Source organism: Lissotriton helveticus, chromosome 3_1, assembly GCF_964261635.1.
Source record: "Lissotriton helveticus chromosome 3_1, aLisHel1.1, whole genome shotgun sequence".
NCBI classification, from domain to species: domain Eukaryota; kingdom Metazoa; phylum Chordata; class Amphibia; order Caudata; family Salamandridae; genus Lissotriton; species Lissotriton helveticus.
Window position 1 is genome coordinate 2086287979 of NC_136061.1, and position 16733 is coordinate 2086304711.

A 16733-nucleotide genomic window follows, 5' to 3' on the forward strand; every position below is an offset into this window, starting at 1 on the left:
GGTTTGGTTGACGCGGTCCCTCCGGGTGATCTTGTAGCCCTCTGGGATGGCTATGGCGATGTTGGGGGCTGAGGAGGCATTCATCCAGGTTTCCGTGAGGAAGGCGACGTCTGGTGATGTTGTGTCGAGGAGGTTCCAGAGTTCGACGGCGTGTCTGTGGACGGAGCGGGTGTTGAGCAAGATGCACTCAAAGTGGTTGTTGCTGGTGCTCGGCTTTGCGGGTGCGGTGCTGGTTCGGAGGCAGGTGAATTGGCAGGCTTGGCAGGTGAAGGATCCGTGGGTGCGTTTCGGGGTGGCTCGGTAGCAGGTGGGGTTTCGGCCGGCGTTGAGTGCGTGGAGGGTGGTGGCGTCGTAAGTTCGTCGGGGGCGCTGGCATCGTCGTGGTCCAGGCGCGGACGGGCGCAGACGGTCTTGCCTTTGGTGCACAATCGGCGCGCCCGCTGCGCGTGAACGATGCGCGTCCGCGTGGGCTCCATATGAGGCGAAGTGGGAGGGAGGAGCAGCTGGGAGCGGGGCGGCCAATGGGGTTACAGAAGAAAAAGGGGGCGGGGCCGCGAGGGAGAAGCGGCGGGAAGCGGGGAGGGGGCACACCAGGGGTTACAGTACTAACAAAAGGCACAAAAACTATTACAGAGTAAAGATAAGTACAATCAGTAAATACCCCAAATGAGGGCAACAGCGGGGAAGAAAGAAACGAGCAGCAGCGGGGTCACCGAGGCCAGGGACGAACCTGTGGCGCTGGGGCAGAGACGCGCTACAGCTGCCGTGGGGGGTGTCCTGGGTCATGAGCACTACAACTGTCTTTATCGAGTCTAGGTACATTGAAAATTAATAATGATAGTCTCTTATGCCATTATTATAGCTGTGTGTGGCCTAAAATATTCAGAATTGTCACACTTGTTAGAGTGTGATAGTTATGCGTTCTGTTAGTACTGCCACTGGTAGGGTATGAATTGTGCCGGTTGTAGTGGCCTTCCGTGAAAGGGCCCTTTCACTTACTTTTGTACAAATGGAGCACTGTTATGCCATGAGCAGACAGGTTAGGTGCGAAATGAATCTGACGTTGTTCACGCTCAGTAGACGTCCGAGATGCAGTCCATGTGTAAGAAGCATACCCCACCATCTAGCGCGAGTAGGTAACACAGGTGATGATAGATTCCTGTTCCATTTTAGTACTGCAGGACGAAAACCAGAAATGTTCTCCTCATTGTCGTCAATACCAGGGGTATCAAAGATTATGGCATAGGCCTGGAAGCTGAAGATCATGTGTTGCACCTGTGACCAATGATGCCCATTAAATTACATCCATTTAATGTAATGTGCAGTCGCAAATGAAAATTAAAATATAAAAAGTTGGTTGTGGCCTACAGAACGTATCTATAAATTAGAGAAACTGGGTTTATCTTTCACCAATTCATTAAAAATTGTAATTTCAGAAGCAACAAATGAATCTTTTTTTTCCATCCCAGTAAATTAGGAGCTAGTTCTCCTTGTCAGTGATGGTGCACACAATAGCCCTACTTGAGACTGCTATAGTCAGACTCCGTAACTCCTAGACTAATTCAAAAGGCTGCACCCCTATGATTGTCCTCTGATTAGCAAAACACACAAGATGATGGACGGAATGTTGCACAATGGCAAAACATTCATCCCCAGTCACAGATCTGGGTTTAATCCATCGTTATTTTGCTCACCAAGCCACCCCAGTTCAGACATGGCCATATGCAAATCAGCCTTGACCCTGTGCCTCATGGGAACAGTTCAGCCCGAACTGCCAAGCTTTGATTAGGACAGCGTCTCAAACCTCGAGTCCATGCCAGATGCCAGTGTCTAAGTATAGACATTGTACATAGCTTCTCTGGCCGACATTTCACTAACATCCAACAACACATCAGAGTGCTTTCACGATTTGACAGTGTTTTGAAAAAATCTCAAAGTCCACAATCTGTGCAAGCTCTAGTGCGTTCACAGACCCCCTTCTGATTATTTTGTGCAAGGTGATAGTTTCACAAAAATGTGAATAACAGTATAAGAATATGGATCCTACCGTCATTGGATCAAAAACAGGAGTATCGCGATCAAACATCAGGGTGAAATAACTCAAGCTGCTCAGAGAAGCTTGCCAAGGCATGTACTCGGTTTCCTTTACAAGAAATTTAGTGGTGTCCAGAGCCGAAGTTGTATTAATATGTTTAGCTCTAAGAAAAAACAAATAAACATAGTTCTTTAAAATACATATGGATACACCTGTACCCCCAAATAGGCATGAAAGGGTTGCATTCCAACGGAAGTAAATTCTTAATATGCTATTTGATTTGAATTACTTTTGGAGTCCTACTTTTCCAACCATGTTAGGCTTTAAAATAATACGTCTCAAATCCCTTAATTATTAAACACATGAATCTCTGCAATACAGTTTCGTTTGTTTCTACTATTTCCCTTGCAATAACTCGTTGAGTACTGTGTTCAACAAATGGGGCTGAATGCTCTCCTCATCTTGGTAAAGAACAGGTCATGGTTTTCTAATCCCAGCAATTGTGACTCAGCCTTTCATCCTCCACATGGTCGGTAAATTGAGAAGCATTGCATTGGTTGATGGTGACACTTCATAAATAAGGCGCTTAGAGATACTGAAATGTGGTGTACAGAGTTACAGAAATATTAGTTTAAAAACGAATTACCAAGGTCAGACCAAATATATTTGCATTTTGAATCGTTTCACATTTTCTTTTACCTCTCTCGGTGGAAGTGCAGTATATATTGTTTTATTTATTAATATTTTACTTCAGTTCATTACATACCTCATAACCTAACACCCTAAAAATATTTATCTCAGAATTTACATATTACAATAAAATGTTTTGTCATCTGAATTCATTAAACCTTTACACACATTCGATAAATTAAGTCATCAATATCACTTAACATGGTTCATAAGCCCACTGCACACCTTTGTAGAGAGTTTCACGCGGTCCTATGTTAATCCAGTGCTTAATTTGTGCCGGTGCTTTCCGGTGCTTAGCACCGGCACTTAATTATCAGGGCCGGGTCTATGCATCTACTGCCACGTTACACTTAGGTGAGCCCAAGAAACGCTGAACTGTGAACTAAGGGCTGCGGCGCGCGGCCGCCATGATCAACATATATATAATTTATGAATCTGACTTGGACTTGGGCCCCAAGTCCAAGTCAGATTCATATATTATATATATGTTTATCATGGCGGCCGCGCGCCGCAGCCCCTAGTTCACAGTGCAGTGTTGACTGTTGCAGTGTTGACACTTTCCGGTGGGCGGGCCGCGGGACACACACATGGATGTATTTGGGCGGGCTGGATTTTGGATGGGGGGGGGGCAGGAGCTGTGTGTGCAGCGCGCGCAGATTTTTGTTACACGGTCACGCCAGCCCCAGCATAACCACCGCAGCTAACTGCTCCCCACGAGTCACCATCGTCGTTGGAGTCAGGGGACCCCCGACCACATTGAGAGAAGGGGCGCCTGTGCAGCAGTGCGGCCAGTGCGTGTCTCTGGCGGCCTGCTCACCACAACTAACGGCGGTAAGAACTTAAACCTTTCCCTAATCCTCTTTTGAAGGTGTCGCAGGCCTAGAAATGATGCAGTCCACCCTCCCAACATGATAAATGCTTCCCACGGAATATGATGGGCTCTCCAGCTCTGCAAATCCTCCACACTCTCCAAAAACTATTTCCGTTCTGTTGACTTCCACGACCCACCCCCGCCAAAAGCCCCTTAATTCACATTCCTTTGAGACTCGTGACGGTTACGAAGAGTCACTGAGCCCTGGACACTGGCATTTTCATATTTTCGAAGACAAATACCACACATTTGCAGGGCAGCTTTAAAAACCCGTACCAAAACCAACCTGCTTTTAATTTCCTGGATGAATCACTCCTCTCCACCTCTATGGACGAAAAGCCCCATCCTTTGATTTCCTGGAGGTGTCCAGACCGAGCTCAGGAAGGGCCCTACCACCTCTGCCCTACACACCAGTGAGTACATGGGTGTGCCCCGCCCCCACCCTTCTAGAGTGAAGCTATGTTATATAAACATTCTTGGTTCTGAATGGTCTCGCAGACTGTGGACGAAAAGATATCTATTTTATACCAGGCTGAGAGACAGTAGCCTTGACCCCGGGATGTTTCTAGTGTTCTCGCTTCAGAGGATGTTTGCAGTACTTTCTCTTTCTACACTGTACTCCTTCCACAGGACCTCTACCCCCTCCGCCGTTATTTATTTAAAAAAAATGTTTTATTGGGTTTTATATAGCGCGAACTTGACCCGAATCGGGTATCAGAGCGCTGTACATAGTACCAGTGAACCAGTTAACTTTGAACTTCTCTTGCTTGTCTTATTTGTCATGGCATGTTTTCATGAGTCTCTTTACTCTCCTGAATTTCTCCAAAAAGTCTACATTTTCTCTCCAAATAGTTTAATAGTCTGAACAGGCACTGTAGCTAATGTCACAAAGGTGTGTGCCAATTTCAGTCCACTCTTTTGTAATTCTTTGTATGCTCACATAACTTGTGTTACCACAAAAAAACACATAACAAGTTTTGGCAAACTAGGTCCACCACATTTCAGACTGCTGTGTAACTAGAATCCTGGGAGCTGTGTTCAATTTTTATTTATTTTATGGGCTGTATTTTTCGAGTGTCAACCTAGCTACAAAGGATAGCAGAGCGCTGTACCGCCGGAAAAGAAACCCAAAAGGACAGTCATGCAGACATCTAGGTATGTTAACAAAGAGAACAAACAATAAGCACATACATCTTCAAAAGACATTTGAAATGTAGCATCAGAATAGGATTCGCCAGGTAACTACTAGTCTTGAAAAAACGAATTTCCCCTCATTTCTCAACACTGTTCCTGCTGAGAGGCCTCTGCGTAGCGCTGACAGGAAGCCGGTTTAGCAACTCAGCTGTGCTAGTAACCGTTGCAAGCACTACCACAGCCCTGGGTAGTCAGCAGTGAGATAGATGCAGCAGCATGTCTGTGGTAGAAACCACAGACAGGCACAGAGCATCACCATGGCTCTGGGTACAGTCAGCAGTGGGGTCGATATAGCAGCATGTCTTTGGTAGCAGCTACAGGCAAGAACTGAGCATCACCAAATCCCTGGGGAAAAGTCAGCAGCATGTCCATGGTAGCAGACAGAGGCAGGCACCGAGCATCACTGATCACAGCCCTGAGGAATAGTCGGCAATGAGGTCGATACAGCAGCATGTCTTTGGTAGCAGCCACCACAGCCCTGGGGTACAGTCAGCAGTGAGATCGACGCACCAGCCCCTCTGTGCTACTAAGAAACGTTACCCTAGACCTGAGGACCTACCCAGCAATGGGAAGCAGCAACCCCTCTAGAGCATTCATAGAGGAAATGGAGGGATGATCAGCAATGGAGTGAAGGCACTGACGTCTTTCAGTAGCTTTGAAGGCAACAAACATTACTATACTCCTGGGTGAATAGTCAGCAGTGGAGTATATGGCAGCACTGCTGCAAGCATTGTGAATTACCAGAATCTTGTTCAGAAAGATTTGGGGTGTGACTTTCAGATTTTTCGACAATCACGCTGGCATATCCAGACAGATAAAAATAGGTGTGGCCTTCGACAAAGATTTGAGCACGTGCACTTCATATTTTACAAATTAAGCACTGTGTTAATCTCCTGTCAGGGTGCTTCAAAGCAGCTGTAGTTTGATTTTTTTTACCTCAGTCAATACAACAGTCACACTCATCCACTGAGAGACTGGTGTTTTGGCTTCTACCATGTCTCACACATGCAAGGCAGCAGTTGTGCCCATGTAAGGATGGTTTGGAAGGTTTGTATGCTTACTGTAAGCCAAGCTGACATCTGTCTTTGGGTTCTAACGGTTTTTTAGAGTTCAGGGAAGGGTAGCATTAAGGGGTAGTAAGGGTTTTTGGGTTCAGTGAAGAGTATAATTAAGGATAGTAAGGGTTATTAGGCTTCAGTGGCAGGTGAGTAAATAGGTACCAACGGTTCTTTAGAGTTCAGAGAATGGAAGAGTTAAGAGGTATTAATGGGGTTAGTATGGTTCAGATATTGCTTGCATTAGGGGATTGTTATACGTTTTAGGATAGTACAAGCATTTTAGGATTTGGGGAAAGATATTATTAAGGGGTTGTTAGGTTTTTTTTACCGTTCACGGATGGTTATGTAAAAGTTAGTAAGATGTTTTCAAGGTTCATTAGTGTTAACGGGAAGTAAAGGATTTGAAGGCTTCAGCAAATGGTACCAATAAAGGGAAGTAAGAGATTGTTTTGGGTCAGGGAAGGGTAGTGTTAAGGGACGGCAAGGGGCTTTTATGGTTCAGATAAGGGTAGCATTGGGGGTAGTTGAAGATATTTAGATTTCGGGATTGGTAGTGCTTAAGGGTAGTAAAGAGTTTCTAGGGTTTATGGAAGAGTACCATTAAAGGCTAGTGAGAAGTTTTACAATTTGGGGAAGGGTGCCAAAAAAGGGAAGTCATTTTCTGCCAATTCACAAATAATCTCAGAAGTACACCTGGAAAGGTGCACCAGGTGCAGGTTTTCAGTCGTACTCCAGGGAATGTTGTAAGATTTTACACTGTGCAGAGTTCTCCGGGCCCTAAGATAAAGACAAATTAGAATTTAAAATTTCGAGCTCCCTGTGGTGCTGCAGGGACCTTATAGTGGCCAGACTTTACCTCTGCTTATACTGCCTCCTGATCATCAGGCCCGGAATTTGCCCCCAGGAATACCAGTGTGGGTGACTCGTAATGAAGCACTAAGACTTGTATATAGCACCAAATTCTGTTCCAGAAATCTGGAGCTTTATCTTTAAAAAACTGAAGTACAATGTACTTTGATTTGAGAACTAGTCTTTTCTTCAGTGGCAACCAGTAATAATGTATTAATCAATTTCCAGTCTTCAATCGCTTGCCTTATTTTGTAAGGCCTTAAAAATCTGGCTGTTCATCTTCAGCCAGCTTCTTCCTTTTTCTCTCCTCTCCACAGACTAACTGCTATTAGCGCCTTGATGCCCTTTGGCATTTGTGGCGCTTTATAAATCTTTATCATTCATTCATTCAAAGCATATTTTTGTGTATGGCCAGTTTTTGCAAAAGGGCATTCAATGTTATTGAATACACAGCCAATGAATCCAGACAGATTGTCACCCATACACTCATAACCAGCAGACTGGACTACAGGAAGGCCCTCAACACCAGAATAAACAAATCTATACTCCAGACGATCCAGAATGAAGCAGCGAGTCTTGTCCTCAGCATCCCACAACAACACGACATCACCCAAGACCAACGAGAACTCCACTAGCTCTGCGTCGAAAAGAGAGTGACCTTCAAGCTCATCACCCACGCCTACAAATCCCTTCAGAACATCAAACCCCAATACCTCAACGAAACAATCTTGTAAGCACCCAAGAGAAGCCTCAGATTCACCGATCTGGACCTAGCCGAAATCCCACGAATCTGAAGAGGCAGAGCGGGGGTCGAGCCTTCTCCTGCATCACAGCCAAAGCCTGGAACGAACACCCACTCAGCATCAGACAAACCCCCACTCTGCCAGTTTTTGGAAAGAGGCACAAGACCTGGCTCTTCAGATGAGATGAAGCTGTGCGAACCCCCACCCCCTCAGTGCCATGAGACCCTCGAGGGTGAGTAGTGCGCTTCACAAATCCCTGATTGATTGATTGATTGAATGTGAAGAAGCATCTGTCATGAGAGGTTCTTTGCATATACAGTCAGGAGTTCTAATTGTATGAGACAAATAAATCCACAAGTTAAAGTAACACACATTCTGTTGTCGAACTATGAACTTTGTAGAGCTTTTCCTGTGAGATAATCAGAAAGGAGACTTCTCACCTTGCCAAATTAAATGCATCATCAATGATCTGTGCTCGGTTAATCAGTGGAATCGCCTGCAAAAATCAAATGCGTACAGTTGTAAAACTGAGAAATTTTAGGGTGTGTAGAAAGATACAATATCCATTCCGTATAATACTAAATACATCAATAAAATATTACAACCGTTGCAGTCTGTTGTTTGGTGTGTCATCTGATTTAGTTACACATTTTATTGAAGTCAAAAAGTGTCAGTTGTCATTATTACCTCTTCAGATATGTATTATAAACTACGAAACTAATGTCCGAAATAAGACATTGTATTTTAGTGTGCACCAAATAATTATAATAATATATTGCACCGGGCAGTTTCCAAGTTAATACTGTCAATTCCCAAGGGTGTGGTGTTGTGGCACTTTTTATTTATTTAGAAAGTACTTTGTACTCCTGACTTTCCAGGTGGTGTGGTTGAGCACTCAAGACTCATCGCAAAAGATGGGAGTTGTTCAGAACTCGAAAACTGCTGATATAGTAACACACAATAAATTCAACACACAGTCACAGAGAGCCCTATCTCACAAACAGGAAAGATATTTATTTACAGTATGAGAAGGCAAGACAATTAAAATAAGCTTAAAAGGAAAAGTAAAAGCCTCTGGTGTCATCTGGTGCTACTCGAGCATGTATTCAATTAGCTACTGTGCTTTATTTAAGAATAAAATAAATTAGCAATGTTGTCCTATGGAGAGAGAATGCTAAGTATTAAGCAGATACTACATCAATTTGAGCCTCTTCATTTTACTATAGATTGAATGTCCCACTGTTAAAGCCAAAGGAAGATAGAGGTCAGACAGGAGAGGAAAGAAAGGACCTGATTTATATATTGGCAGAGATGGTACGCTGGTGCAACGGAATTCCTTTTTTGTCAATATAGTGGTCTGCCCATCGCATTTACATGAAGAAAAGAGGTAGCCTCACGGCTAGAGCGGGCGAACTCGAAGCTGGGGAACTGGGCTCGAGTCTCGGCAATGACGCTCAACATCCTCTGATTCTGGGCAAATCACTTAATCTCCCTGTGCCTAACAAAAATGAATCTGTCCTTCTGTAATGAAACTGGTGCTATGTAAAGCCCTCTGATACCCGATGTATCATGTCTAGTTTGATCTATATAGTATTCTAAAAAAAAACTAAAACATGCTGTCAGAATTAAAGGTTAATCATGGCAGAGACTACCCTGTCTCTGCTGTGATTAATGTCCTCCAATGGCCTTAGGGAGTAAGGGCCATCAGAGAAATAGCTACTGGTCCGTCCACCCAATTTAGATGGGTGGATGTGTTGTAATTTTTTACAGTTCTTTACCACCAGTCAAAAACAGGCGGTATGTGTGGTTTTATGAAGAAATCAGCACTTGCTCATTCATGCACTGTATGCAATGGCATGACCAAACAATGTACTTCTACACTTTCTGATCGCTAGCCTTTCAATGTGAGTTTCCATCATGCTGCCTAAAATCCCCTGGGGATGCACGGCACTTTTGACACTTTCTCAGGTCTTTTAATAACCTTAAATCTGGGAATTAAACAAAAGCACCATTGCACCACCCATGGAACGCCTCACTGTGACAGAGTAATGTAACACAGAAATTTGTGCTGTGTCGCATTACTCTGGATTTATCAAGCCATGCAAGGGGGCCGTGCGTGGTTTGATAGCTATAACTTGCGTTGCATCACTCTTGGGCCCCATTGCCTGGTGCAAGGGCAACGCAACACAACAATAAATATGGCCATGAATGTGCTCTGTTAGAGGTGTGTGTGTGAAAAGACCAGTAGGGCTCCTTTTATTTCTAAAGAACACATTTACATGCCCTTGAAATGCTACAGTCCGCACTTTCCTGATTCAAGTAGTAGTGTCTAAGCCATTACTAGAAGTACCTCAACTCAGACCAAGTCATTGCAGGTGACCTTATATGGGGCTGTTACTCAAGGTCCTTTGAGGCAGACACAAGCATTTTCTTTATCAAACTAAAGTACCTTAGACTATTTCTAGAGGGCCCACAAGTCAGAAACAAGTTCTCTCTGGAGAAGGCCCCTACTAGAGTCCTCTCCAGTAAGACAAAGGTGTATGCTACCGGAGACTTGTTACCTTACGCCATTATTAGATGTTCCTGTAGTCGAAAACAAGTGCTTGCTGCTACTGTCTGTTCAATCTTCAGCCTGCACAAAAAGTTTCAAAGGTTTCCAGAACTTTACCATTAATCTCAGGATACCAGAGATGCCCTTCAGTGCCCCCTTTTGATGAAAATGGAAAGGAATAATGGCGAAAAATGTTAACTGTGAATTTATTCTATTTTGGAGTACAGCAGATCAAAGAGGGGGTGTGCCTTAAACATATTTACTTTTGCTGTAAGTCTAATTAATTCAGATTTTTTCTATGTTTTATATAAGTATATCAATGCTAGGTTATGATGGTGATGAAGGTTAAGCCTATCAGTGTATCTCTTTTATGTTTCGGAAGAAGTAGCCTTAATATTTATAAGAAATCGTAGTCGCTTGTATGTGCAAACAACCTTTATGCAATCTAGCCCTTTTGCTGTTTCCTGGAATGTGCAAGGCATCACCCATCAGGATGAAGGAAGCAAATAATGAGAGGCAGGATTAAACTGGGAGGTGGCATATGAGGTAGGCAAGGCAGGCATCACTGGAGGGGATGCTAGAGTCAAAGCGATACAAAAGGGGATGATGGACGGAGCGTTTGAGCAAATCAAACACTCACCCCCAGTCAACTGATCTGGGTTTAATCCATCACCATTCTTTAGCTCACTCGGCCACCCCAGTTCAGACATGGCTATATGCAAATCAGTCTGACCCTGTGCCTCATGGGAACAGTCCAGCCCGAACTGCCAAGCCATGTCTTCCCTGGACCGGAAACAAGCATCCTGGGACCGGTTTCGGATTCATAATCCTCATCAGCCAGGCTATCTTGAATCCAGTGGCCAAGTGAGCAAGGGACTCACGTCTGAGCATACCCTGCCACACTTAGGGCGAACAAAGCGATACAAAAGGGGATGATGGACGGAGCGTTTGAGAAAATCAAACACTCACCCCCAGTCAACTGATCTGGGTTTAATCCATCACCATTCTTTAGCTCACTCGGCCACCCCAGTTCAGACATGGCTATATGCAAATCAGTCTGACCCTGTGCCTCATGGGAACAGTCCAGCCCGAACTGCCAAGCCATGTCTTCCCTGGACCGGAAACAAGCATCCTGGGACCGGTTTCGGATTCATAATCCTCATCAGCCAGGCTATCTTGAATCCAGTGGCCAAGTGAGCAAGGGACTCACGTCTGAGCATACCCTGCCACACTTAGGGCGAACAAAGCGATACAAAAGGGGATGATGGACGGAGCGTTTGAGCAAATCAAACACTCACCCCCAGTCAACTGATCTGGGTTTAATCCATCACCATTCTTTAGCTCACTCGGCCACCCCAGTTCAGACATGGCTATATGCAAATCAGTCTGACCCTGTGCCTCATGGGAACAGTCCAGCCCGAACTGCCAAGCCATGTCTTCCCTGGACCGGAAACAAGCATCCTGGGACCGGTTTCGGATTCATAATCCTCATCAGCCAGGCTATCTTGAATCCAGTGGCCAAGTGAGCAAGGGACTCACGTCTGAGCATACCCTGCCACACTTAGGGCGAACAAAGCGATACAAAAGGGGATGATGGACGGAGCGTTTGAGCAAATCAAACACTCACCCCCAGTCAACTGATCTGGGTTTAATCCATCACCATTCTTTAGCTCACTCGGCCACCCCAGTTCAGACATGGCTATATGCAAATCAGTCTGACCCTGTGCCTCATGGGAACAGTCCAGCCCGAACTGCCAAGCCATGTCTTCCCGGACCGGAAACAAGCATCCTGGGACCGGTTTCGGATTCATAATCCTCATCAGCCAGGCTATCTTGAATCCAGTGGCCAAGTGAGCAAGGGACTCACGTCTGAGCATACCCTGCCACACTTAGGGCGAACAAAGCGATACAAAAGGGGATGATGGACGGAGCGTTTGAGCAAATCAAACACTCACCCCCAGTCAACTGATCTGGGTTTAATCCATCACCATTCTTTAGCTCACTCGGCCACCCCAGTTCAGACATGGCTATATGCAAATCAGTCTGACCCTGTGCCTCATGGGAACAGTCCAGCCCGAACTGCCAAGCCATGTCTTCCCTGGACCGGAAACAAGCATCCTGGGACCGGTTTCGGATTCATAATCCTCATCAGCCAGGCTATCTTGAATCCAGTGGCCAAGTGAGCAAGGGACTCACGTCTGAGCATACCCTGCCACACTTAGGGCGAACAAAGCGATACAAAAGGGGATGATGGACGGAGCGTTTGAGCAAATCAAACACTCACCCCCAGTCAACTGATCTGGGTTTAATCCATCACCATTCTTTAGCTCACTCGGCCACCCCAGTTCAGACATGGCTATATGCAAATCAGTCTGACCCTGTGCCTCATGGGAACAGTCCAGCCCGAACTGCCAAGCCATGTCTTCCCTGGACCGGAAACAAGCATCCTGGGACCGGTTTCGGATTCATAATCCTCATCAGCCAGGCTATCTTGAATCCAGTGGCCAAGTGAGCAAGGGACTCACGTCTGAGCATACCCTGCCACACTTAGGGCGAACAAAGCGATACAAAAGGGGATGATGGACGGAGCGTTTGAGCAAATCAAACACTCACCCCCAGTCAACTGATCTGGGTTTAATCCATCACCATTCTTTAGCTCACTCGGCCACCCCAGTTCAGACATGGCTATATGCAAATCAGTCTGACCCTGTGCCTCATGGGAACAGTCCAGCCCGAACTGCCAAGCCATGTCTTCCCTGGACCGGAAACAAGCATCCTGGGACCGGTTTCGGATTCATAATCCTCATCAGCCAGGCTATCTTGAATCCAGTGGCCAAGTGAGCAAGGGACTCACGTCTGAGCATACCCTGCCACACTTAGGGCGAACAAAGCGATACAAAAGGGGATGATGGACGGAGCGTTTGAGCAAATCAAACACTCACCCCCAGTCAACTGATCTGGGTTTAATCCATCACCATTCTTTAGCTCACTCGGCCACCCCAGTTCAGACATGGCTATATGCAAATCAGTCTGACCCTGTGCCTCATGGGAACAGTCCAGCCCGAACTGCCAAGCCATGTCTTCCCTGGACCGGAAACAAGCATCCTGGGACCGGTTTCGGATTCATAATCCTCATCAGCCAGGCTATCTTGAATCCAGTGGCCAAGTGAGCAAGGGACTCACGTCTGAGCATACCCTGCCACACTTAGGGCGAACAAAGCGATACAAAAGGGGATGATGGACGGAGCGTTTGAGCAAATCAAACACTCACCCCCAGTCAACTGATCTGGGTTTAATCCATCACCATTCTTTAGCTCACTCGGCCACCCCAGTTCAGACATGGCTATATGCAAATCAGTCTGACCCTGTGCCTCATGGGAACAGTCCAGCCCGAACTGCCAAGCCATGTCTTCCCTGGACCGGAAACAAGCATCCTGGGACCGGTTTCGGATTCATAATCCTCATCAGCCAGGCTATCTTGAATCCAGTGGCCAAGTGAGCAAGGGACTCACGTCTGAGCATACCCTGCCACACTTAGGGCGAACAAAGCGATACAAAAGGGGATGATGGACGGAGCGTTTGAGCAAATCAAACACTCACCCCCAGTCAACTGATCTGGGTTTAATCCATCACCATTCTTTAGCTCACTCGGCCACCCCAGTTCAGACATGGCTATATGCAAATCAGTCTGACCCTGTGCCTCATGGGAACAGTCCAGCCCGAACTGCCAAGCCATGTCTTCCCTGGACCGGAAACAAGCATCCTGGGACCGGTTTCGGATTCATAATCCTCATCAGCCAGGCTATCTTGAATCCAGTGGCCAAGTGAGCAAGGGACTCACGTCTGAGCATACCCTGCCACACTTAGGGCGAACAAAGCGATACAAAAGGGGATGATGGACGGAGCGTTTGAGCAAATCAAACACTCACCCCCAGTCAACTGATCTGGGTTTAATCCATCACCATTCTTTAGCTCACTCGGCCACCCCAGTTCAGACATGGCTATATGCAAATCAGTCTGACCCTGTGCCTCATGGGAACAGTCCAGCCCGAACTGCCAAGCCATGTCTTCCCTGGACCGGAAACAAGCATCCTGGGACCGGTTTCGGATTCATAATCCTCATCAGCCAGGCTATCTTGAATCCAGTGGCCAAGTGAGCAAGGGACTCACGTCTGAGCATACCCTGCCACACTTAGGGCGAACAAAGCGATACAAAAGGGGATGATGGACGGAGCGTTTGAGCAAATCAAACACTCACCCCCCAGTCAACTGATCTGGGTTTAATCCATCACCATTCTTTAGCTCACTCGGCCACCCCAGTTCAGACATGGCTATATGCAAATCAGTCTGACCCTGTGCCTCATGGGAACAGTCCAGCCCGAACTGCCAAGCCATGTCTTCCCTGGACCGGAAACAAGCATCCTGGGACCGGTTTCGGATTCATAATCCTCATCAGCCAGGCTATCTTGAATCCAGTGGCCAAGTGAGCAAGGGACTCACGTCTGAGCATACCCTGCCACACTTAGGGCGAACAAAGCGATACAAAAGGGGATGATGGACGGAGCGTTTGAGCAAATCAAACACTCACCCCCAGTCAACTGATCTGGGTTTAATCCATCACCATTCTTTAGCTCACTCGGCCACCCCAGTTCAGACATGGCTATATGCAAATCAGTCTGACCCTGTGCCTCATGGGAACAGTCCAGCCCGAACTGCCAAGCCATGTCTTCCCTGGACCGGAAACAAGCATCCTGGGACCGGTTTCGGATTCATAATCCTCATCAGCCAGGCTATCTTGAATCCAGTGGCCAAGTGAGCAAGGGACTCACGTCTGAGCATACCCTGCCACACTTAGGGCGAACAAAGCGATACAAAAGGGGATGATGGACGGAGCGTTTGAGCAAATCAAACACTCACCCCCAGTCAACTGATCTGGGTTTAATCCATCACCATTCTTTAGCTCACTCGGCCACCCCAGTTCAGACATGGCTATATGCAAATCAGTCTGACCCTGTGCCTCATGGGAACAGTCCAGCCCGAACTGCCAAGCCATGTCTTCCCTGGACCGGAAACAAGCATCCTGGGACCGGTTTCGGATTCATAATCCTCATCAGCCAGGCTATCTTGAATCCAGTGGCCAAGTGAGCAAGGGACTCACGTCTGAGCATACCCTGCCACACTTAGGGCGAACAAAGCGATACAAAAGGGGATGATGGACGGAGCGTTTGAGCAAATCAAACACTCACCCCCCAGTCAACTGATCTGGGTTTAATCCATCACCATTCTTTAGCTCACTCGGCCACCCCAGTTCAGACATGGCTATATGCAAATCAGTCTGACCCTGTGCCTCATGGGAACAGTCCAGCCCGAACTGCCAAGCCATGTCTTCCCTGGACCGGAAACAAGCATCCTGGGACCGGTTTCGGATTCATAATCCTCATCAGCCAGGCTATCTTGAATCCAGTGGCCAAGTGAGCAAGGGACTCACGTCTGAGCATACCCTGCCACACTTAGGGCGAACAAAGCGATACAAAAGGGGATGATGGACGGAGCGTTTGAGCAAATCAAACACTCACCCCCAGTCAACTGATCTGGGTTTAATCCATCACCATTCTTTAGCTCACTCGGCCACCCCAGTTCAGACATGGCTATATGCAAATCAGTCTGACCCTGTGCCTCATGGGAACAGTCCAGCCCGAACTGCCAAGCCATGTCTTCCCTGGACCGGAAACAAGCATCCTGGGACCGGTTTCGGATTCATAATCCTCATCAGCCAGGCTATCTTGAATCCAGTGGCCAAGTGAGCAAGGGACTCACGTCTGAGCATACCCTGCCACACTTAGGGCGAACAAAGCGATACAAAAGGGGATGATGGACGGAGCGTTTGAGCAAATCAAACACTCACCCCCAGTCAACTGATCTGGGTTTAATCCATCACCATTCTTTAGCTCACTCGGCCACCCCAGTTCAGACATGGCTATATGCAAATCAGTCTGCCCCTGTGCCTCATGGGAACAGTCCAGCCCGAACTGCCAAGCCATGTCTTCCCTGGACCGGAAACAAGCATCCTGGGACCGGTTTCGGATTCATAATCCTCATCAGCCAGGCTATCTTGAATCCAGTGGCCAAGTGAGCAAGGGACTCACGTCTGAGCATACCCTGCCACACTTAGGGCGAACAAAGCGATACAAAAGGGGATGATGGACGGAGCGTTTGAGCAAATCAAACACTCACCCCCAGTCAACTGATCTGGGTTTAATCCATCACCATTCTTTAGCTCACTCGGCCACCCCAGTTCAGACATGGCTATATGCAAATCAGTCTGACCCTGTGCCTCATGGGAACAGTCCAGCCCGAACTGCCAAGCCATGTCTTCCCTGGACCGGAAACAAGCATCCTGGGACCGGTTTCGGATTCATAATCCTCATCAGCCAGGCTATCTTGAATCCAGTGGCCAAGTGAGCAAGGGACTCACGTCTGAGCATACCCTGCCACACTTAGGGCGAACAAAGCGATACAAAAGGGGATGATGGACGGAGCGTTTGAGCAAATCAAACACTCACCCCCAGTCAACTGATCTGGGTTTAATCCATCACCATTCTTTAGCTCACTCGGCCACCCCAGTTCAGACATGGCTATATGCAAATCAGTCTGACCCTGTGCCTCATGGGAACAGTCCAGCCCGAACTGCCAAGCCATGTCTTCCCTGGACCGGAAACAAGCATCCTGGGACCGGTTTCGG

At 47.0% G+C, this 16733-nt stretch overlaps 1 protein-coding gene across 2 annotated transcripts in view; it reads right to left on the minus strand.

Annotated features, from left to right (window-relative positions):
- Positions 1 to 16733, minus strand: part of LOC144824121 (aminopeptidase Ey-like) — a 282546-nt gene that overhangs the window by 79639 nt on the left and 186174 nt on the right. For both annotated transcript variants that reach the window (XM_078683234.1, XM_078683233.1), the window contains exons 13-14: positions 7881 to 7936; positions 2048 to 2198 (exon numbers count right to left, since the gene is read on the minus strand). In XM_078683234.1, the coding sequence (XP_078539360.1) occupies positions 2048 to 2198; positions 7881 to 7936 (207 nt within the window). The remainder of the gene's footprint in view (positions 1 to 2047; positions 2199 to 7880; positions 7937 to 16733) is intronic.